Source organism: Oryctolagus cuniculus, chromosome 7, assembly GCF_964237555.1.
Source record: "Oryctolagus cuniculus chromosome 7, mOryCun1.1, whole genome shotgun sequence".
Taxonomy (NCBI): Eukaryota; Metazoa; Chordata; class Mammalia; order Lagomorpha; family Leporidae; genus Oryctolagus; species Oryctolagus cuniculus.
Window position 1 is genome coordinate 143,164,811 of NC_091438.1, and position 21,582 is coordinate 143,186,392.

A 21,582-nucleotide genomic window follows, 5' to 3' on the forward strand; every position below is an offset into this window, starting at 1 on the left:
GAATCGGACAGTCGCTAAGGCCCCTGGGAATGGACTGCCTATCGGGGCAGCCGCTACCTGGAGTAGAGCGGTCTCCCGGTCTGGCGTCCTCGTGCCAGTGCTCGCTGGGGGTTGTGAGTCGCAGAAACAGGCTATGTGTTTTTCTGACAGATAGGTATGTAGCAGAGTTTTTACTTCATAATCAGTTCACTTAGTCTGCAGGGTGTGCTGCAGGGAAGCTGGTCAGAAAATCTCTGGATAATCAATGTGCTTACAAAAAAAAAAAAAAAAAAACTTAGTACGAAAAAAACATCTACGTAAATGCAAAGACGCTCGAAGGGGAGTGAGTCTGCCCTGTCACGCGTGGAAGGTGCCTTTTGAAAAATGCATAGGTAAAAGGACCGAAGCGCTGCTAGCCCAGTTGGCTAAAACGTAGCAACCTGTGCACGACCGGAGCAGGTCCACCTGGCGCTGGTCAAAAACGGGAAACTAACCACATCCAAAACCCCGCTGCAAAGAGGCCGGCAAGGAAAGAAGGGCTTGAAGTGCACGACCCAGTGAAATGTTGCAAACTGGAGTGGTTGGAGCCCTCCCAGCCGGGCTGGATGGGATACAAGCATTGAAGGTGCGCTCTGTTCTATTCGAGTTTTTGTGCCGGGCACTTTACACGTCACTTAGTATCACAGCAATTCTGGGACGTTTGTGCAATTACTAAAATTTTACAGCCCAGATCTGTGGTCCTCGAAGTGTGGTCAGCAGACCCCAGGGTCCCTGAGACTTTGCTGGGTCCCTGCAGGCAAAACTTTCATAACAATACTTAGGCTTCATTTGACTTTTTTGCTCTGTTGACCCTGACACTGTGTAGAAAGCACAGTGAGTAAAACTCCTGGAGCCTTGGTACAATTCAGGAGCCTGTCACCAAACTGTACCGGTACTCATTATGTGCATCACAAAATCAGGTTTTTTTTTTTTTTTTTTAAGATTTTATTTGAAAGAGTTACAGAGAAAAGTAGAGACAGAGAGATCTTCCATCTGCTGGTTCACTCCCCAAATGACCGCAACAGCCAGAGCTGCACCGATCCGAAGCCAGGAGCCAGGAGCTTCTTTCGGGTCTCCCATGTGGGTGCAGGGGCCCAAGCACTTGGGCCATCTTGGGCTGCTTTCCCAGGCCATAGCAGAGAGCTGGATCGGAAGAGGAGCAGCCGGGGACTAGAACTGGTGTCCATATGGGATGCTGGGGCCTCAGGCCAGGGCTTCAACCCACTGTGCCACAGCCGCGGCCCCACAAAATCAGTTCTTAAAAAATTCATTTTCACCTAACAGGGTCCCCCCCCACACATTTAAGAGCGTGCACGCGCGCCATCTGCTGGTTCACTCCTCTAATTCCCGCAGTGCCTCTTCCTGACTGGGTCTGAACCCGGAGCCAGGACTGGTCGGGGTGTCTCCCTTGTGGGTGCCAGGTACCAAACCACATGGGCCTTCGCTGTGGCAACCTCCCAGGGTCTGCATTAGTAGGGTGCTGCCAAAGTGAGCACCCAGGGTCTGCATTAGAAGGAAGCTGGAGTCAGGAGTGGAGCCCAGTTACCAAACCCAGGCACTCTGATGTGGGATGCAGGTATCCTAACCAGTGTCTTCACTGCTGGGCTGGATGCCCACCCCTAAAAATTTTTTTTTATATTTATTTTTTGTTTGAAAGAGCTACAGAGAAAGAGAGACATACACACACAGAGAGAAGGAGAGAAAGATCTTCGTAACCTCTGGTTTACTTCCTAGATGGCTTCAATGGCCAGAATTCAGCCAGGAGTCAGGAGCTTCTTCCAGGTCTCCCACATGGATACAGGGGCCCATGCACTTGGGCCATCTGCTGCTGCTTTCCCAGGCCATAGCAGAGAGCTGGATTGGAAGAGGAGCAGCCAGGACTCAAACTGGCACCCATGTGGGATGCTGGCTCTGCAGGCAGTGGCTTTATCCGCTACATACAGCACTGGCCCCCCTAAAACTGTTCTTAATGAGGAAGTAAAAATAATCAGTTTGGTTAGTTCTCAACTTCTAAGTATCTCTTTAATATTTTGTGGGACAAAATATACTTAAAGCACTTCAGATTCACTTATGTGATTGAGTTATGAGCTGAAGTAGCCTCATTTTTTTTTTTCAGAATAGCATTTTACTTGAAAGAATGGCTGCCATCTTTTTGAGCTGTGTACCTGTATGAGGTTGGGTTTTCACATACTAGAATCAAAACATCATTACCACTACTAGATTAAATGTATATGCAGATATGAGAATTGAATTGACATCTGTTAAACTAGACATCAAAGAGATTTGCAAAAATTTTAATACTACTCTTCTTACTAATTATTTTTGGAAAACAGTTTTTTCCTAAAAATACATGAGCTGGGGTGGAGATGTGGCACAGGGGTTACGTTGCTGTTTGGGATGCCCGTATCCCATAGAGTTCCTGATACCAAGCCCTGCTCCTCTGCCTCCAGTCCAGCTTCCTGCTAATGTGTATCCTAGGAGGCAGTAGGTGATGCAGGAACACGGGTCCCTGACACCCGGATGGGGTTCTGGGCTCCTGGCATAGGCCTGGCTGAGCCCTGGCTTTTGTAGGCATTTGGGAAGTGAACCAGCAGATGAAAGGTCTCTCTCCATTTGTCTATCTCTGCCTCTTTGCCTTTCAAATAAAATGAAAATTATTTTTAAAAATACATATAATATTAATATGTACATATAATAGGATTATTATTTGGAAGTGTTAATATTTTTTAAATTTCTCAGATTTAACTTTAGAACAGTAGATATCAAACACAGAAATAGATATCAAACAGCAATTTGTGGTGCAGGTTTGTCCAAATGGTTAAGCTGCTGGCTGGGATGCCCATGTCCCATATCTGAGGACCTGGGTTTCAGTCTGGGTGCCACTCTCACTTGCAGTTTCTTGCTGGCACTTGCCCTGGGAAGCAGCCAGTGTTGGGTCCCTGCTACCCATGTCGGAGACTTGGATTGAGTTCTCAGCTCCCAGCTTCAGCCTGGATTGCAGGCATTTGGGGAGTGAACCAGCAGTTGGGGAAACTCTGCTCGTTTGTCTCTGTTTCTGTCAGCCTGCTTCTCAAATAAAAAAAATTAGGATGGGTGTGGGAAGATGTGATAGCAAGTTATCCTACTTGATATGTGCTGAATGACATGAATAATGCATTCTGATAACATGAGACATAGCAATTGAGTCATCTGCTGCAGGCCGAGTTTGGCTGGGAGCTAAAATTTGAGTGAAACCTACAGGATAGTAGAGTGAATGAGTAGGGTGTGGTGGGTGACACTGATCCAGGCTGAGGAACCAGCAGGTACAACCCAGCTGGTGTGTGGTCTCCCAGAAGAGTGAGAATCCCCTGGACTACCCATGAGTCTGCACAGCAGGGAAGAGCTGAATTAGAAAATATTTTATAATCTAGGCCACACAATTTTAAATTTATCCTGGGGGCCAGTAAATTGTGAAGTAAAAGATTACTGTGGTCATGTTTGCACTTTAGTGACTCCAGTGGCCATGTGGTAGGAGAGATATGGGAGACTGGTGGGGACTACATTATAAATTCCATTAAGGCCAGCACTGTGGCATAGCGGGTAAAGCCACTGCCTATGACACCAGCATCCCATATGGGCGCTGGTTCGAGTCCTGGCTGCTCCACTTCTGATCCAGCTCTCTGCTAATGGCCTGGGAAAGCGGCAGAGGATGGCCTAAGTGCTCAGGCCCCTGGCACCCACATGGGAGACCCGGTGGAGGCTCCTGGCTTCAGCCTGGCCCAGCCCCAGCCATTGAGGCCATCTGGGGAGTGAACCAGTGGATAGAAGATCTCTCATTCTATCTTCCTCTATCTCTAACTCTGCCTTTCAAATAAAACAAACAAACAAACAAATAAATAAATATTTTTTAAAAATAAAGAGGTAAGAGAGGAACTTGAGAACAATACCAGAGTTTCAGGTTTGGGAGGCTAAACATGTAGTGCTTTCTAACCCTGATCTTGGGAAAGCAGGCTGTGGGGATACAGTAAGGTCTATACTGGAACTGCAAATGAATTATCTGGGTAACATCTGGTGTATGTGTGTCCAAAGGGCAGTGGGATATATGAGGTTGGCACTCTAGCAAGACATCTGAATTGACGATAAAATGTTTCAGGGTTGTCAGAATAAAGATGATGGTTAAATCATCCCAGGGGAGTAGGGCGAGGTGTGGCAGGATACGAAAGCTCAGCATCTAAGTCATGGACAGGGAAGAAGCCAACAGGACAGAGAAGGCATTATCAGAGGAGAACCAGAAGTCAGGGTGCTTAGAAGCCAAGGAAGGAGGTGGCCCGGCACGGTGGGTTTATTGGAGTGCTGGTTTGAGTCCAGCTACCCTGCTTTTGATCCAGCTTCTTGCTAATGAAGACCAAGGGAAGCAGGACCAAGGGTCCAAGTACTTGGGCCCCTGCCACCTGTGTGGGACACTCGGATGGAGTTCCTGGCTGCTGGCTTAGCTCTGGCCCAGTTCTGGCTATTGCAGCCACTTGGGAAGAAAGATATCTCTCTCCCTCTCTCTCTCTCCCTCTCTCTTTCTCCTGTCCTGCCTTTCAAGTAAACAAATATTGGGGGAAAAAAGTTAAGATAGAAGACTTTGGACCTAGCCCTCAGCATCAGGGTACTCAAGTGTATTCACTGAACATAGGCACGTGGAGGTGGTGTGAACCGGAAGTCAGGGGTCATCTCAGGGAAAGGCCATTTCAGTTTGGATTTAGATCTTAGTGAGCTAAGTGAATATGCCTTTAGACGGGGAAAATGGTGCGTACAGACCAGAGGCCATAAACTGATTCTATGTCTATCCCTTTCTCTGCTGCCTGTCCATGTTTAGCTCAGTTGCCTGGGTCCACGGGTGTGGTGGAATGAGGTGAAAAGTCATATCAAGATGGCCGCTGAGGTGAAAAGGTCATGCCAAGATGGCCACTGACAACAGAAACTGCCTGGCAACAGGCCGTGATTGGATGGCTTCGGAAACCACATGACAACAGAGAGCCTGACTGACGGCAGGCCGTGATTGGACGGTCAGAAACTGCCTGGCAACAAGAGCCTGACTGGCAACAGGCTGTGATTGAATGGCTTTGGAAACTGCCTGGCAACAGGCTGTGATTGATTGGGGCATAGACCGCCCCTTGACCAGATTGGCTGGTCTTGACTATATAAGCTGTTGTACTAACTGAAATAAATGAGTCTGCAGGCTGCTTGCCTCAAGCCCGCTTTCACCCGACTCCCGACGCCCAGGGTCTGTGTGGTGACTCTGCACCTCTTGCCCCTACCACGCTTCTCTCAGAAACGAATCCACTGCAACATTGTTGAGAAATCAACTGCAACACAGGGGTACTTCGTTTTTTTTTTTTGTTTTTTTGTTTGTTTGTTTGTTTTTTATAATATTGAATGGGTTATAAGAGGGGAGTATAGGAAAGGCAGCAGATAGGGTGTAAGGACCATGCAGTGCAGGAAGATTGGGCTTTTTTGACAGGAGGAGGGGGGGGAGGGAAATAAGAATAAATAAAAGTATATTCAGGGCCTGTGCTGTGGCATAGTAGGTTAAGCCTTCATCTGAATCCCAATGGGCATAGGTTCAAATCCTGGCCGCTCTTCTGATCTCGATTCCTGCTAATGGCCTGGGAAAGCAGTGGAGGCGCTGCACTCACGTGGGGGACCTGAAAGAAGCTGCTGGCTCCTGCCTTCGGATTTGGCTCAGCTCCGGCTGTTGCAGCCATCTGGGGAGTGAACCAGCAGATGGAAGACCTCTCTCTGTCTCTCCCTCTCTCTGCATCTCTGTCTCTCAAATAAATAAATAAATCTTTTTTAATTCTGAAAGTCAGAATTACACAGTGAGAAGGAAAGGCAGAGAGAAGAGGTCTTCCATCCTCTAGTTGACTCCCCAATTGGTTGCAATGGCCAGAGCTGCACTGATCTGAAGCCAGGAGCCAGGAGCTTTCTCTGGGTCTTCCCACAAGGGTGCAGGGGCCCAAGGACTTGGGCCATCTTCTACTGCTTTCCCAGGCCACAGCAGAGAGCTGGATCAGAAGTGGAGCAGCTGGAACTAGAACTGGGATTATGGCCTGGAAAAGCAGCAGAAGATGGCTCAAGTCTTTGAGCCTCTGTACCCATGTGTGGGATACCTGGAAGAAGCTCCTGGCTTCCTTTAGGCCCAGCTCAGGCTGTTGCAGCCATTTGGAGAGTGAATTGACAGATAGAAGACCTTTCTGTCCCTCTCTCTGTCAGTAACTCTACCTCTCAGATGAATAAAATCTTTTAAAAAGTTTTTATTTATTTATCTGAAAGAGTTACAGTAAGAGAGGTAGACAGAGAACTGTCCATCTGCTGGTTTACTCCCCAAAATGGCTGCAAGGACCAAAGCTAGGCCAGGCAGGATCCAGGAGCCAGTTTTCCCAAGTCTCGATGTGGGTGCAGGAGCCCAAGCATTTGGGCCATCCTCTGCTGCTTTCCCAGGCACATCAACAGGGAGCTGGATTGGAAGTGGAGCAGCCGGGACTCAACCATATGGAATGCTGGCGCTGCAGACAGCGGCTATAAGCACTACAGTGCTGGCCACCGCTCCCTCTCATCTTTTCTAAGATCCCCTGCCCATTCAATATGCATTGCCATTTTAAAAAAAGATTTGAAAGGCAGAGTAACAGAGTGGGGAGAGATAGAGATCTTCCATCTATTGGTTCACTCCCCTAATGCCTGTGACAGCCAGAGCTGGGCCATGCCAAGGCCAGGAGCCAGAACTCCATCCAGATCTCCCATGTACTTGGGCCATTATCTGCTGCCTTCCCAGGTGCATGAGCACGAAGTTGGATTGGAAGAAGAGCCAGCACTCCCAATATAAGATGCAGACATCCTAAGAGGTTCCTTTTGCTATGTCACAGTGCCTACCTCTGGACCCACCTTTTTATTTTTGGAAGGCACAGTTACAGGGCAGGGGCGGGGACAGAAAGAGATCTTCATTGCTCCGAATGGCTGTAATGGCCAGGTCTGGGCCAGGCTGAAACCAGGAGCTTCTTCTGGGTCTCCCATGTGGGTGGCAGGGGCTAAGCACCGGGCCATCTTCTACTGCTTTCTCCCAGGCACATTAGCAGGGAGTTGGATTGGAAGTGGAGCAGCCAGGACTTGCGGCACCACATTGCTGGCATCTGGACTTGCCCTTTCTGGTAATAGTTTTCCAAATCTTTCTTCTGGGGCTACAGTTAATTTAAACCCCAAAAGCCCCAAATTCATTCATTTTGTCAGCAGCCACTGGGCATTGTGTGTTTCAGCAAACAGCTGAGACAGTTTAATCTCAAAAGTGCAATAGCAATTTGAGCTCTTTGGAGCTAGTACAAGGAAAATCTGGAGCAGATAAAACCCACTGACAGGAACAATTCTGACTCATATATATATATATATATATATATTTTTTTTTTTTTTTGATAGGCCAAGTTAGTGAGAGAGACAGAGAGAAAGGTCTTCCTTCCGTTGGTTCACCCCCAAAATGGCTGCTATGGCCAGCGCATCCGAAGCCAGGAGCTAGGTGCTTCCTCCCGGTCTCCCATGCGGGTGCAGGCCCAAGCTCTTGGGCCATCTCCCACTGTACTCTCGGGCCACAGCAGAGAGCTGGACTGGAAGAGGAGCAATTGGGACAGAATCCAGCGCCCCAACCGGGACTAGAACCCGGAGTGCCGGTGCCACAGGTGGAGGATTAGCCAAGTGAGCTGTGGCGCCAGCCCATATTTCTTTTAACCCCTGGCAAAGCGAGTCTCTGAGGTGACAAGTACAAAGTGAGTCATTGCTGAGGCCGCTTGGAATGAAAGAGGGGTGCTTGCTACAGAGGAAGACATCAAGTGCCAGCTGTCACTTTGTGTTGTTAGCCCGAGGTCCAATCATGTTCATATGAGTAAATCTTTGGAGGGCCAACTGAACGGAATGCAAGTGCCTGTCCTTAAATATATGTGAAGAGTGATTACATAATTTGTTTTGACCTAGGGGAAGCAACCATTCCTCAGTTTCTTCACTGGTAAAATGAGTTCACTTTCATTAACAGGTAAGGGGTGGGCTACAGGCGAAACATTTAGTACAGTACCCGGGAAATTCAGGCTTCACAGCCTGCTTCCCTCTCTGTGGTCTGTGCAGAGTCAGACACAGACATGACTGACCTCACTGGCTACATGAAATGTCCTATTTTCCCCATCCCCATCTAATTCTTATTTACAGTCATTAACATTGTTTTAGGTGTTTTTTTAAGTTGGCTTTAATCTTTCAGAATAATCAAACCTAAGAAATAAATGCCTCACACCAGAATTGTATAGTTTGATATTTTAAAATTCTAAAATACTTTAATAATTAATATTGATGGGAAGACTGATATACAACAAAATGATTTATTTTACAAGGAGATTCTGTACATCAGGGAAGAATCTTGAAGTATACCAGGCTTTTATTTCTTTTTTACATAATGATTGTGAGTTTCCATGACAGTACCAACTTACACAGCAAAGGAACACAAGATCCATTTTTATATACATAACAACAAAAAAACCCTCAACAGACTTTGACCCCCAGAGTGTCTTATTTCAAGAACATGAGAACATTCATCCAGATTCCTTGGTGGCACATAGAGGCAGACAAGTAGTTCCAGAAATCAAGTCCTGTTTCAGGGTTGGCACATTAAGGGAAAGAAAGGCAGTGAAGGAAGGATTGGAAAACCTCATTAAATGAGGGCCACAGAGAATGCGGGCATAAAGCCAAGCAGTCCCCACACCGTCGAGCAAGAGGTTACAAGTCCAGGTGGCAGTCACGTCACGTGGGCCACCTTACATTCAGACCTCTACAGATCAGGAGAATCATCGCTGATCTCCGAGTGGTACTGAGCTCAAGAAGATGTGGTTCTAGTGTTACTTCCATAGCCAGAAACGTCTAACAGTAACTGAGCAATCCAAATCCCTCCTTTTCCCCACAGAGAAGACACTACCTTTAAGGCCACTTCAGCTTTTTTTTTTTTGACCTGATAGTCTGATTCTTCAACAAGTCTTTAATGGACGTGAAAGGAAGAAAACGTGAAGGACGCACATATAACAAGACAGGGACTGCAGGGTAACTCAGAAGAAACCCATGGCAAGGCCACAATGTCCTAAACATTAAGTGAAAGAAAGTCACAGTCTTCAGTTACAATAGAAGTTATGTTTTCCCACTTATAGTCTGGATAGGAATTAGATGGAAATAGTGAGGCTGATTGGTTTTCCATAAAAATAAAAATTTCGTTTCAGGAAACCATATTAATATATATTATAAATACAAAAGGAGTTGGGGGCTGGGTCCATGCCCAGGTAACAACCATACTGGCTACTGCATGGATGAGAAGGGGTGAGCGAGGTGGCAGCTGCCACAGGAGGGCAGGAGGGTCAGGACTGGCGTGGAAAGGGACTGTGCAGCAGGAGAGGGCAGACAGCACTGGGAAGGAGACAGGAGCAGTGGGCTGTGACCGAGCCCCTCCATGCTGCTCCCCAGCCCTGTTCCTCTGGCAGACCCCACACCCCTTACAACTTAGTTGTGATTCTGGCTGGGAGCGTGGGGACCGACAGCACACAGGTGCTCCCAAGGAGGTGCTAAAACGCTGCTTCATGGAGAATACATCTGTTGGTTAGAGTGATGCACAGTAACATTTCACATAATACAACAGCCTGTAAAACTTCAGCCGCAAGTCAGTTTTCTGCCAAGCTGGTATTAAGATTAAGGCCTTTTGTTTGTGTTCATGTGTAGAAAATACACACTTTTTTTTTTTTTTTTCATTTAACCAACTTAGATTCTGGTTGCAGCTCAGACTGTTTATGACAAGGAAAACATAAAGTTCCCATTCCATCTTCAAGAGCACTTTTTAATACAATCAGGACGACTTCTGTCAGATCCTGAAGGCCCGCCGGCTCAGAGCCCGCGGAGGACGGTATTGCTGTCACAGGCGGTTCAGTGCGCGCTTTCCACTGACACGCCAGCGTGGGTGCGGCCTCCCCTGGAGGTAGGGGCTTCTCTGTCAAAGGACCTGCAGATGGCTGGAATTACTGCTGCACAAGTGGGTCTCAGAACCCAGGCGGGGCAAGTAAGGTTAATGGTGCAACTATGAGCACAGCCATCATGGGATGAGGGTACAGGGAGCCAATAAAACCCAGAACCTGCAAGTGGCCCAGAACTTTGGTGGCTGGGTCGAGAAAGCCCCTCAAGTATGTTGCAATATTGAAAAGCTCAACAACACTGACGAGTGTTCACTTTTGTCCCAGGGTAGCACGTGGGAATCCCTTCCAGTGAAATGCTACATTCATAGAAGTGCTGTGTACCCCAGATCTAGATCCCAGAGGATGCGATTCTGGCAGCGCTGAGAAGTGCTAGAGTTCCCTCCAATGTCATTCGAGACTGAGCAGCTAAGCAGCCTTGTTTCTGGGGGGCAGGTCACACAGCTCCTCTCTCACACTCCAGCATCATGGACGATGATAGCTAAAACAGATGATCAGAAAGAGACAAGTTACCAGATAATGTACATTGCTGTGCCATTATTAAATATTAGTAATATTATATCCTGACTTTAAAAAATTATTATTTTTTGAAAAGATTTATTTATTTGAAAGACAGAGTTACAGAGAGAGAGAGAGAGAGAGAGAGAAAGAGAGAGGTCTTCCATCCGCTGGTTCAGTCCCCAGATGGCCGCAATGGCTAGAGCTGCGCTGATCGAAGCCAGGAGCCAGGAGCTTCCTGCAGGTCTCCCACATGGGTGCAGGGGCCCAAGGACTTGGGCCATCTTGTACTGCTTTCCCAGGCCATAGCAGAGAGCTGGATCAGAAGAGGAGTACCTGGGACTAGAACCGGTGCCCATATGGGATGCCAGTGCTTCAGGCCAGGGCTTTAACCTGCTGCGCCACAGTGCCGGCCCCAAATTATTGTTATTTTAAAAAATGACATGTATTTGAAAGGTAGAGTTAAGAGAGAAAGAGAGGGAGAAACAGAGAAGATCTGGGTGACAGCGCTGTGGCGTAGCAGGTAAAGCTGCCACCTGCAGTGCCGGCATCCCATATGGGTGCTGGTTCTAGTCCCGGCTGCTCTCTTCTGATCCAGCTCTCTGCTATGGTTTGGGAAAGCAGTACAAGATGGCCCAACTCCTTGGGCCCCTGCACCTGCATGGGAGACCCAGAAGAAGCTCCTGGCTCCTGGCTTCGGATTGGCCCAGCTCCAGCTGTTGTGGCCAACTGGGGAGTCAACTAGAGGACGGAAGACCTCTTCTCTCTCTCTGCCTCTCCTTCTCTTACTGTGTAACTCTTTCAAATAAATAAATAAATCTTAAAAAAAAAAAAAAAAAAAGAAAAGAAAAGAAAGAAAGAGAAGATCTTCCATCTATTGCTTCACTCCCCAGATGGCTACAATGGCTGGGGCTGGGTCATGAGCCGCATCTGTGTCTCCCATGTGGGTGCAGGAGCCCAAGGTCTTAGGCCATCTTCCACTGCTTTCCCAGGCACGTCAGCAGGGAGCTGGATCGGAAGTAGAACAGCTAGGACTCACATTGGCACTCACTTTGGTGCCCACATGGGATACTGGCGCTGCAGGCGGTAGTTTAACCTGCTGTGCCAACACTGGCTCCCATTTTTTTCTTTCTCTTTGAAAGTCAGAGAGTGGGAGAGAGAAATCTTCCATCTGCTGGTTCACTTCCCAGATGGCTCCAACAACCAGTGCTAGGCCTGGCTGAAGTTAGGAGTCAGGAGCTGAATCTGAGTCTCCCACTTGGATGGCAGGAGCCCAAATACTTGGCCATTTTCCACTGCTTTTCCCAGGCCATTTACTGAGAGCTGGTTCAGAAGTGGAGCAACAGGGTCACGAACTGATCCATAAGGGATGCTGGTGTTGCAGGCAGAAGCTTAACCCATTATGCCACAATGCTGGCCCCTAATTTTTTAAAAATCCTAATTTTTTAAAAAATCACTGATCCATTCTCATTCTACCTGACCTTTCTGTTGTATCTGATAGTCGTGACCCCCTTTCTTCTTCCTTGGAACTTTTTCTCTTGGCTTTTCTAACGCCACCTTTTCCCTAAATTTTCCTCCTTCAGTTCGTTTCCCTGAGTATGCTGTTCTGGCTCATTTTCCTTTGTCCACCCTTCCTCCTAAAGATTTATGATTTTTTTTCATTTCTATCTTTTTTTTTTTTTTTTTTTTGACAGGCAGAGTGGACAGTGAGAGAGAGAGACAGAGAGAAAGGTCTTCCTTTGCCGTTGGTTCACCCTCCAATGGCCGCCGCGGCCGGCACGCTGCGGCCGGCGCACCGCGCTGATCCGATGGCAGGAGCCAGGAGCCAGGTCTCCCATGGGGTGCAGGGCCAAAGCACCTGGGCCATCCTCCACTGCACTCCCTGGCCACAGCAGAGGGCTGGCCTGGAAGAGGGGCAACCGGGACAGAATCCGGCGCCCCAACCGGGACTAGAACCCGGTGTGCCGGCGCCGCTAGGCGGAGGATTAGCCTAGTGAGCCGCGGCGCCGGCCTCATTTCTATCTTTAAACATAGTTTTTTCCCCTGAGTAGACTGAATGCCTAGCTTCTAGGCCTCTCCAGCTTGAAGTGTCACAGGACATCAAACTTAATGTAATGTAAATGATTCTCCAGTTTGTTTATTGTCCTCTTTGAGAATAAAAACTTGCTAGGGCAGGTGTTGTGGCACAGCAGGTTAAGCTGCTGCCTGTGATGCTGGCATAGTCCTGGTTGCTCTGCTTCTGATCCAGTTTTCTTTTTCTTTTTGACAGGCAGAGTGGACAGTGAGTGAGTGAGTGAGAGAGAGAGAGAGAGAGAGAGAGAGAAAAAGGTCTTCCTTTTGCCGTTGGTTCACCTCCAATGGCTGCTGTGCCTGGTGTGCTGCGGCCGGCGCATCGTGCTGATCCGAAGGCAGGAGCCAGGTGCTTCTCCTGGTCTCCCATGCGGGTGCAGGGCCCAAGCACTTGGGCCATCCTCCACTGCACTCCCGGGCCACAGCAGAGAGCTGGCCTGCAAGAGGGGCAACCGGGACAGAATCCAGCGCCCTGACCAGGACTAAACCCGGTGTGCCGGCGCCGCAAGGCAGAAGATTAGCCTATTGAGCCGCGGCGCTGGCCTCCAGTTTTCTGTAAAAGCACCTGGGAAAGCAGCAGGAGATGGCCCAAGTGCTTAGGCCCCTGCCACCCACGTGGGAGACCTGGGTGAAGTTCCTGCTGGCTTTGGACTAGTTCAGCCCCGCCTGTTGTGGCCATTTGGGAAGTGAATCAGCAGATGGAAGGTTTCTCTCTATTTCTCTCCCTCTCTCAGTAACTCTTTCAAATAAATAAATACAAAATTTTCAATCTCCTTTGCATTTTTACTGTAGCTTTTCCCATTTAGGCTACCACTATGCTCACTGTGATTATTTTGTTCACTTTTAAGTGGTTTCCTTGCTGCTGGTCACTTCAGCCTTCGTGATTCCACTTGAGATCTTTCTGGAATACACAGAATTCCCTGCTTATAATCTTCCAATGGTTCCAACATCCCAGAATAAGAGTCAAACTCTTCAGAGTGGGCCAGGAACCCACCTCTCTGGCTTACTTCCACCACACCGCCTCACACACCCTCTGCTCCAGACATACTTTCTGTTACTCAGAACACCGTGCACTCTTTCCTATCTCCATAGCTTGGCTAATGCTGGTGCTACTGCTGCTGCAGCTTTTTTTTTTTTTTTTTTTTTTTTTAAGATTGATTTATTTATTTGAAAGGTAGAGTTACAGAAGCAGAGGCATAAAGAGAAAGATCTTCCATCCGATGGTTCGTTCTTCAGATGGCCCCAACAGCTGCAGCTGTGCTGATCTGAAGCCAGAAACCAAGAGCTTCTTCCAGGTCTCCCATGCTGAAGCAGGAGCCCAAGGACTTGGGCCATCTTCTACTGCTTTCCCAGCCCATAGCAGAGAGCTGGATTGGAAGTGGAGCAGCCAGGACTCAAACTGGTGCCCATATGGGATGCTGGCACTGCAGGTGGTGGCTTTATCCGTTATGCCACAGCGCCGGCCCCTGCTGGTGCTTTTGTAAGCGATGTTCTTTCCTTCCTTCCGGTTCAGCTAAATTCTTTGCCAATCTTATCCAGCCTAAGCGTCATCTTCTGTCTAACTACTCCTTTGGCCGGTGCCGTGGCTCACTTGGTTAATCCTCTGGCTTTGGTGCCGGCACTCCGAGTTCTAGTCCAGGTTGGGGTGCTGGTTCTGTTCCGGTTGCTCCTCTTCCAGTCCAGCTCTCTGCTGTGGCCCAGGAAGGCAGTGGAGGATGGCCCAAATCCTTGGGCCCTGCACCCGCATGTGAGACCAGGAGGAAGCACCTGGCTCCTGCCTTCAGATGGGTGCAGCACGCCGGCTGAAGCAGCCATCTGGGGGATGAACCAATGGAAGGAAGACCTTTCTCTCCATCTCTCTCTGTCTCACTGTCTAACTCTGCCTGTCAAAGGAAAAAAAAAAAAAAAAAAAAAAAAAACCACAAACCTACTCTTGCTTTGCTCACTGTAGCACTTTATTACCACTACTAACAAAACAAAAACAGGCAACACTGATACAGCCAGGAACCGTGCCATTCCAGTATGAATCCTGGCAAACTTCTCAGGCTTCTTAGTTCTTATGCCCTTCTCTGAATTTTGGTAATCATCACTGAGTGTCCTCCTTTTTAACAGTGTCCTTAGAGTTCTTTTCTGAGTATCTGTGGTTTGTTTGCTTTTGGATGAAGTGCCAACTTTTAGCTCAGACTATTTGGTCTTTTGGGTCTTACCGTGTAAAATGTTTGCTGTCTTCATGCACCTCCATCTCTGAGCTTTTAAATTCATTTAATTCTTTTCTTATGGCAGCCTGTGGAATAGAAACAAAACTGTCTCAGCATCTTCTCTGTGGTGGTACAGCAGTATGAGTTGCCATTCATGAACCACTGTGCTTAACTCTGAGTCACTGCAGTCCCCGGCAGGCAACCCAGAGAGAGGAAGGGAGCCAGGACTGGACATGCCAAGCTCTGAGCCTGATATTCATCACTTTCCCTAATATCATTCAGTTAATTATAAAGCAAAAATTTTGAGTTAAAGCAAATAATGGAAAAACTTAAAGGAGATTTTGTAACATAGCTTTCAGGTCATGTAAAAATGCTTTTTCCGTTATAAAAGTGAAATATGGGTAATTACTAAAATACACCAGCCAATTTCCTCCCAGCCTAATATATAATATAATATAATATAATATAATATAATATAATATAATATGTGTTTGATCTAGCAGTTATGTCTGTGTCCCACATGGCAGTACCTGGGTCTGACACTGGCTTCTGGCTCCTGATTGCAGCTTCCTGCTAATTCACTGATGACAGCTCAAATAATTGGGTTCCTGCCACTCATATGGGAGACCCAGCATGAGTTCCAGGCTCCTGGCTTTGGCCTGGCCCAGTGTTAGCTGGCCCCTGTGGTCATTTGGGGAGTGAACAAGTGGATGGAGCTTGCTGTCTATCTCATATATTTTAAAAAAATTTTGGAAAAAATGTCATTCAAAAATACTTTAAAAAATGTACTTTATCTCTTTCTGTTTTTAAATCTTGATATAGATTAGTTTTTGTTTGTATATCTTGCTATTTTGTATCCTAATTTTTTTTGTGTGTGTGTTATTGTTGTTCAAGATTTATTTATTTAAAAAGCATTGTGACAGAGTGGAAGAGACACACATACACAGATCTTCCATCTCCAAATGCTCACAGCACCCCGAGCTGAGCTGAGCTGAGCTGAAACCAAGGGCCAGGAATTCCATTTGGGTTTCCCACATTGGTGGCAGGGACCCAAATATTTGGGCCAACATGTGTGTTAGCAGGAAGCTGGATCACAGCAGAGTAGCTGGGACTTGTGGCCACTTAATCACTGTGCCAAACCCTCACCCGGGTCTCACATTATTATTCGGTGCAGAGTTTAGACCTATACTTTTAATATGTGAGGATGGAAACTTGAATGAATTTTAAGGTATTTCTCACAGGATTGCAGAGGCTGCAAAGTCTGAAATGTATAGGGCAAAGGGGCAGGCGGGATTCAATCCCAGGCACTGATTTGGGATGTGGGTATCCCTACAGATGCCTTCCCAGGATTTGAAATTCAACATTTTATCAATTCCCAAAGCTTCCAGTTGCCATCTGCATTCTTTAACTATCCACTTACCTTGTCAGCAGGAGTCAGTTTGGTCCAAGGTTTGTCGGCTCGTCGGTCATAATCCTGAGCATCTGTTACCTCCACATACTCATTAAACCTCAGAATCTTCCTGGCAAGTAGTTCAGCCACAGTTGGTCTTTGACTGAGCTGAAAGAAACGGAGCTGCTTAGTTCACTGTGCCGAGTTAGGCATCAATCATGTACTCAAATCACCTCTAAACAAATGCTTCACCCTCCATAGCACTTGGAATCAACTGGGAGGCTTTTAACACGACTGATCCCCAGGTCCCATCTCCAGAGAGTCTACATATCAGGATTTTTTTTTTTAAAGCTCTTCAATACATAGCTAAGATTGAGACTTACTATAATCCAGTACTTTTTTTTTTTTTTTTTTTTTTTGACAGGCAGAGTGGACAGTGAGAGAGAGAAAGAGAGAGAAAGGTCTAACTTCTGTTGGTTCACCCCCCAAATGGCCGCTGCGGCCGCTGCACTGTGGCCGGCGCACCACGCCAATCCGAAGCCAAGAGCCAGGTGCTCCTCCTGGTCTACCATGCGGGTGCAAGGCCCAAGTACTTGGGCCATCCTCCACTGCACTCTTGGGCCACAGCAGAGAGCTGGACTGGAAGAGGAGCAACCGGGACAGAATCCAGCGCCCTGACCGGGACTAGAACCCGGGGTGCTGGCGCCGCAAGGCGGAGGATTAGCCTATTGAGCCATGGCACTGGCCAATCCAGTGCTTCTTAAACCTTAATATATATACACATCATCTGGGGGTCTGGCTAAAATGTAGATTTTTTTTTTTAATTTATTTACTAATTTGAAAATCAGAGTTGCACAGAGAGAGAGAGAGAGAGAGAGAGAGAGAGAGGTCTTCCATCCATTGGTTTACTCCCCAGTTGGCCGCAACGGCTGGAGCTGCATCAATCCAAATCCAGGAGACAGGAGCTTCTTTTGGGTCTCCCACATGGGCGCAGAGGGCCCAAGGACTTGGGCCATCTTCTATTGCTTTCCCAGACCATAGCAGAGAGCTGGATGGGAAGAGGATCAGCTGGGACTAGAACTGATGCCCATATGGGATGCCGGCACTGCAGGTGGAGGCTTTACTTGTTATGCCACAGCACCGGCCCCTGATTAAGCAGGTCTGGGGTAGAACCTGAGGTTCTAGTATCTCTTAGATACTTCCAAGGTCATACCAACACTCCTGAAGACATTTTGAGTATCAAGGCTCTTATAAATTTTATTTCAACATGAATAATGCTCAAGATAACAGACTGTATAACAACTTATGACTTAAAGTTGCACAATATGCTCAATCTGAAGTTCACGCCATGACCTTGAATTGTCAAGGATAATCCCTTTCTTCCTGGGAAGGGAACAAATAAGATAAATCATGAAAAAATGTATGGGCCAGTGCTGTGGCACAATGGGTTAATGCCCTGGCCTGAAGTGCCGGCATCCCATATGGGCACCGGTTCTAGTCCCGGCTGCTCCTCTTCTGATCCAGCTCTCTGCTATGGCCTGGGATAGCAGCAGCAGATGGCCCAAGTCCGTGGGCCCCTGCACCCACATGGGAGACCCGGAAGAAGCTCCTGGCTCCTGGCTTCAATCGGCACAGCTCCGGCCGCTGTGGCCATCTGGGGAGTGAACCAGTGGATGGAAGACCTCTCTCTCTCTCTGTCTCTGCCTCTCTCTGATAACTCTTTCAAATAAATAAAATAAATCTTAAAATAAAAAATCTAGATTCCCCCAAGTCTCCTGGGGATTTACACATTTTAAGAAATAAAATCTAGGGTCCAGCACTGTGGTATAGTAGGTTAGGCCTCCGCCTGCAGGGCTAGCATTCCACATGGGCACTGGTTCATGTCCCAGCTGCTCCTCTTCCAATCTAGTTCTCTACTAATGGCCTAGGAATACACTGGAAGATGGCCCAAGTGCTTGGGCCACTGCACCCATGAGGGAGACCAGAAAAAGCTCCTATCTCCTGGCTTTGGATCGGCCCAGCTCCAGCTGGTGCAGCCATTTGGGAGTGAACTAGTAGATGGAAGATCTCTCTGTCTGTAACTCTGCCTCTCAAATAAATAAATAAATATTTAAAAAAAAATCTAAACAGAATCTACAGGAGGGTGCCAGCATTGTGGCATAGCAGGTTAAGCCTCTGCTTGCAACGCTGGCATCCCACACAAGTGCCAGTTCAAATCTCAGCTGCTCCATTTCCAATTCAGCTCCCTGCTAATGTGCCTGGGAAAGCAGCAGCAGAAGGCCCAACTGCCTGGGCCCCTGCACTCATGGGGGAGGCCTGGAAGATGCCCTGGCTTCGGCCTGGCTCAGCCCTGGCCACTGCAACCATTTGGGGAGTGAACCAGCAGATGGAAGATCTCTCTCTCTGTGTCTCTCCCTCTCCCTCTCCCTCTGTAACTCTTTCAAATAAATAAATAAATCTTCAAAAATTGAATTACAGGGGGTAATTGCAAATTGATGGTAAGAAGGAAAGGAGGAAAGGAGAAAGGGATTAATTTCACCTCGAAAGCTAACAGGTCTATCCTAATTGATATGGGACCAAGGAGAAAATGATGGTATCTAATACTTTTCATATACTTTCAGGGTTATTTTCAGTCTTTCTCTGATTGCTACACACTCCTCCTGTTATTGTATCTCATGTCAACAACAGAGTCCACATGAAAATACCAAGTCTGCCAAATAAAAGGTCAGTATTTATTCAGATATTTACTGAACAGCTTCGTGAGTTAAGCATTTTTGAAATACTGAAAGTAAAACACTCTTGATAATGTGTTATTTTCTATATTTGCACCATGTATTATATTTTCATAGAAATCTCTGGCATCCTAAGTCGACTTCATTTCTTCCTAATCAAATATAACTGATACTTGGTTTCTACTGACAGTATGTCTTCCACGTGTAAGGCATACTGTCAGTAGACAGAACGAGATCAAACACACAGGAAGTGGTACCTTTCTAGTGAGTCGACGTTTAATCTCTCGTTTTTCTGCCTGACGATCAGCTTCATTTTTAGCTACAATTGAAAAAAAAAAAACAAGTGTTATTTCAGAATGGCAATCTGCGTATCAAACTTTTAAAATAATTATACCACAAATATTTTTTATATTTCCAAATCAAAATAAGATACTACCTTTGAGGATAGCTATTCCAGACAATTTTTTTTTTTTTTTTTGACAGGCAGAGTTAGTGAGAGAGAGAGACAGAGAGGTCTTCCTTCCGTTGATTCATCCCCCCAAATGGCCACTACAACTGGCGCACTGTGCCGATCCAAAGCCAGGACCCAGGTGCTTTCTCCTGGTCTCCCATGCAGGTGCAGGGCCCTAGGACATGGGCCATCCTCCACTGCACTCCCGGGCCACAGCAGAAAGCTGGACTGGAAGAGGAGCAACAGGGACAGAATCTGGTGCCCCAACTGGGACTAGAACCCGGTGTGCCAGCGCCGCAGGCGGAGGATTAGCCTAGTGAGCTGCGGTGCCAGCCCAGACAATTTTCTTGTTAATAGATACAGTTACTTAAGAGCAGAGGTCAACAAACTCTGGGACCAAATCTGGTGGGCTAGCTACATTTTTACTGTCCACAAGCTAAGGTTGGACAATAGAGATCATATCTAGTTTTGTGTCATGTCTACAGAGGCTTCCACAGTTGAAAATTTACTAACTGGAGGCTGGTGTTGTGGCATGGTGGGTTAAGCTTCTGCCTTTGATGCTGGCATCCCATATGGGTGCTGACTGGAGTCCCAGCTGCTCTACTTCTGATCCAGCTCCCTGCTAATGTGCCTGGGAGAGCAGCAAAAGATGGCTCAGGTTTGGGCCTCTCAGGTGTTTCAGACCTGGATGAAGCTCCTGGATCCTGGCTTCAGCCTGGTCCAGTGCCAGCTGTTGCTGTCGTTTGGGGAGTGAACCAACAGATGGAAGATCTCTTTCTGTGTCTCTCCATCCCTCTCTGTAACTCTGCCTTTCAAATAAATAAATACATCTTTAAATAAATTAATTAATAAAATAAAATAAAATAACCACACCGGGCTAAGAGGATGGACTGGTCAGATGAGCATGCAAACAAGTAATCCTAGGGAAGCCAATGCCTCTTCAGTGAGGAGGTATTAGGGAGCTAATTATGTAGACAGTCACAGGGTTCTATCTGGTGACTATGGAGGTAAAAACATCCTATGGGGTGAAAGCCACAGGAAGACTGCTGCATCTGGGACTTGCTTTGGGCCCTAGCCATCAGATTCCACTAGGAACAGAAATGCACAGCCACCACCTCAGTCTCCGGAAGATATAGAAAGTGTTGGACCACATCTCCCAAACACAGTCAAATCCTCTCAAATGCCCACAGCAGTCCCAGGAAACTGTGAAGCATAAAAACAAAGTTTTGGCATATCAAGTACACAACAATGAGGCCATCTTCCAAAGGAAGCTTGGGGACTGTTCCTTCAAGGGAAAATATGAATAGCTTTTTCCTGGATGAAACCATTTCTCTTCAGCCCTTACAGCAGACACTCACTTTCTCTTTTATTTATAGGAAAGTGAGAAATTTACAAAGAACATCTATACAACTTTACTGCCCAGCTGGACTCACGCTGGAGTATATTTCGTTGTTCTAGTTCTTCTGGTGTTGGTCTTTGACTCAGTCGCCTGGAAAGAAGAAAAGTAAGGGTAATGTCTATGTTAAACTTCCAACCTTGTTCACAGCGATTTTTTTGGTCACGGTTTATATTAGTCCCATGCACAAGAAACCAAAACTTTCAAAGGGATATATTTCATTTATTTGAAATGAAACATAATTTTCCATTGAAAGTGCTAACACAAGTATCACATTGTAAAAAAGACTTGTATCTACTAACAGGAGACCAGGATGGTAGCACTACTCTGACCTCAGGAAGAGCTATTACCACAAAGAAGCTTGGCTACTCCCCGAGTGTCCTCACCTGCAAAGGGAAGGCTTAGCCAGGACAGGGGTTCCCAAAATGCCTTTTCCCTTTCAGAAGCACTAGACCCTTTGTTAACAAGATTCCACATGCACATCAATTGAAATTCTGATTCAGAAAATAAGGAAAAAGAATGAGATTTAGTACATATAAGTTTTATATATATATATATTTACACAAATATACATATATGTAAATAGATATATGTATATTTATTTTACATATATATGTGTGTGTATATATATATATATATATATGAAACAAAGTTTCAGTGTGACTCTGGGGGTTGTTGTGGTGCAGCGGGTTAAGTGGCCCACCTGCAAAACCAGCATCCCCTCTGGGCACCAATTTGAGTCCCAGCTGCTCATTTGCAATCCAGCTCCCAACTAATGGCCTGGGAATAGTAGTCGCAGAAGGCCCAAGTGCTTGGGCCACTGCTACC

At 46.8% G+C, this 21,582-nt stretch overlaps 1 protein-coding gene and 1 long non-coding RNA gene across 12 annotated transcripts in view; one reads left to right on the top strand and one right to left on the bottom strand.

Moving 5' to 3' along the window:
• The first annotated feature begins 13 nt into the window (after window positions 1–13).
• On the top strand, window positions 14–21,271 carry LOC108177740 (uncharacterized). Of its 2 annotated transcripts, none has more exons than XR_011390814.1 (4): window positions 14–154; window positions 4,862–5,364; window positions 18,797–18,899; window positions 20,735–20,869. It is a non-coding gene; the product is annotated as an uncharacterized lncRNA (long non-coding RNA). The 2 variants fall into 2 exon arrangements; XR_007924112.2 differs by having other exon boundaries at window positions 19–604; window positions 20,735–21,271.
• The window catches only part of MED18 (mediator complex subunit 18), a 186,153-nt gene continuing 172,887 nt past the window's right edge, over window positions 8,317–21,582 (bottom strand). For all 10 annotated transcript variants that reach the window (XM_051858073.2, XM_051858074.2, XM_051858075.2 and 7 more), the window contains 5 exons: window positions 20,792–20,847; window positions 19,165–19,226; window positions 16,206–16,343; window positions 14,795–14,871; window positions 8,317–10,500 (listed from right to left, as the gene is read on the bottom strand). In XM_051858073.2, the coding sequence (XP_051714033.1) occupies window positions 10,485–10,500; window positions 14,795–14,871; window positions 16,206–16,343; window positions 19,165–19,226; window positions 20,792–20,847 (349 nt within the window). In that variant the 3' untranslated portion in view covers window positions 8,317–10,484. The remainder of the gene's footprint in view (window positions 10,501–14,794; window positions 14,872–16,205; window positions 16,344–19,164; window positions 19,227–20,791; window positions 20,848–21,582) is intronic.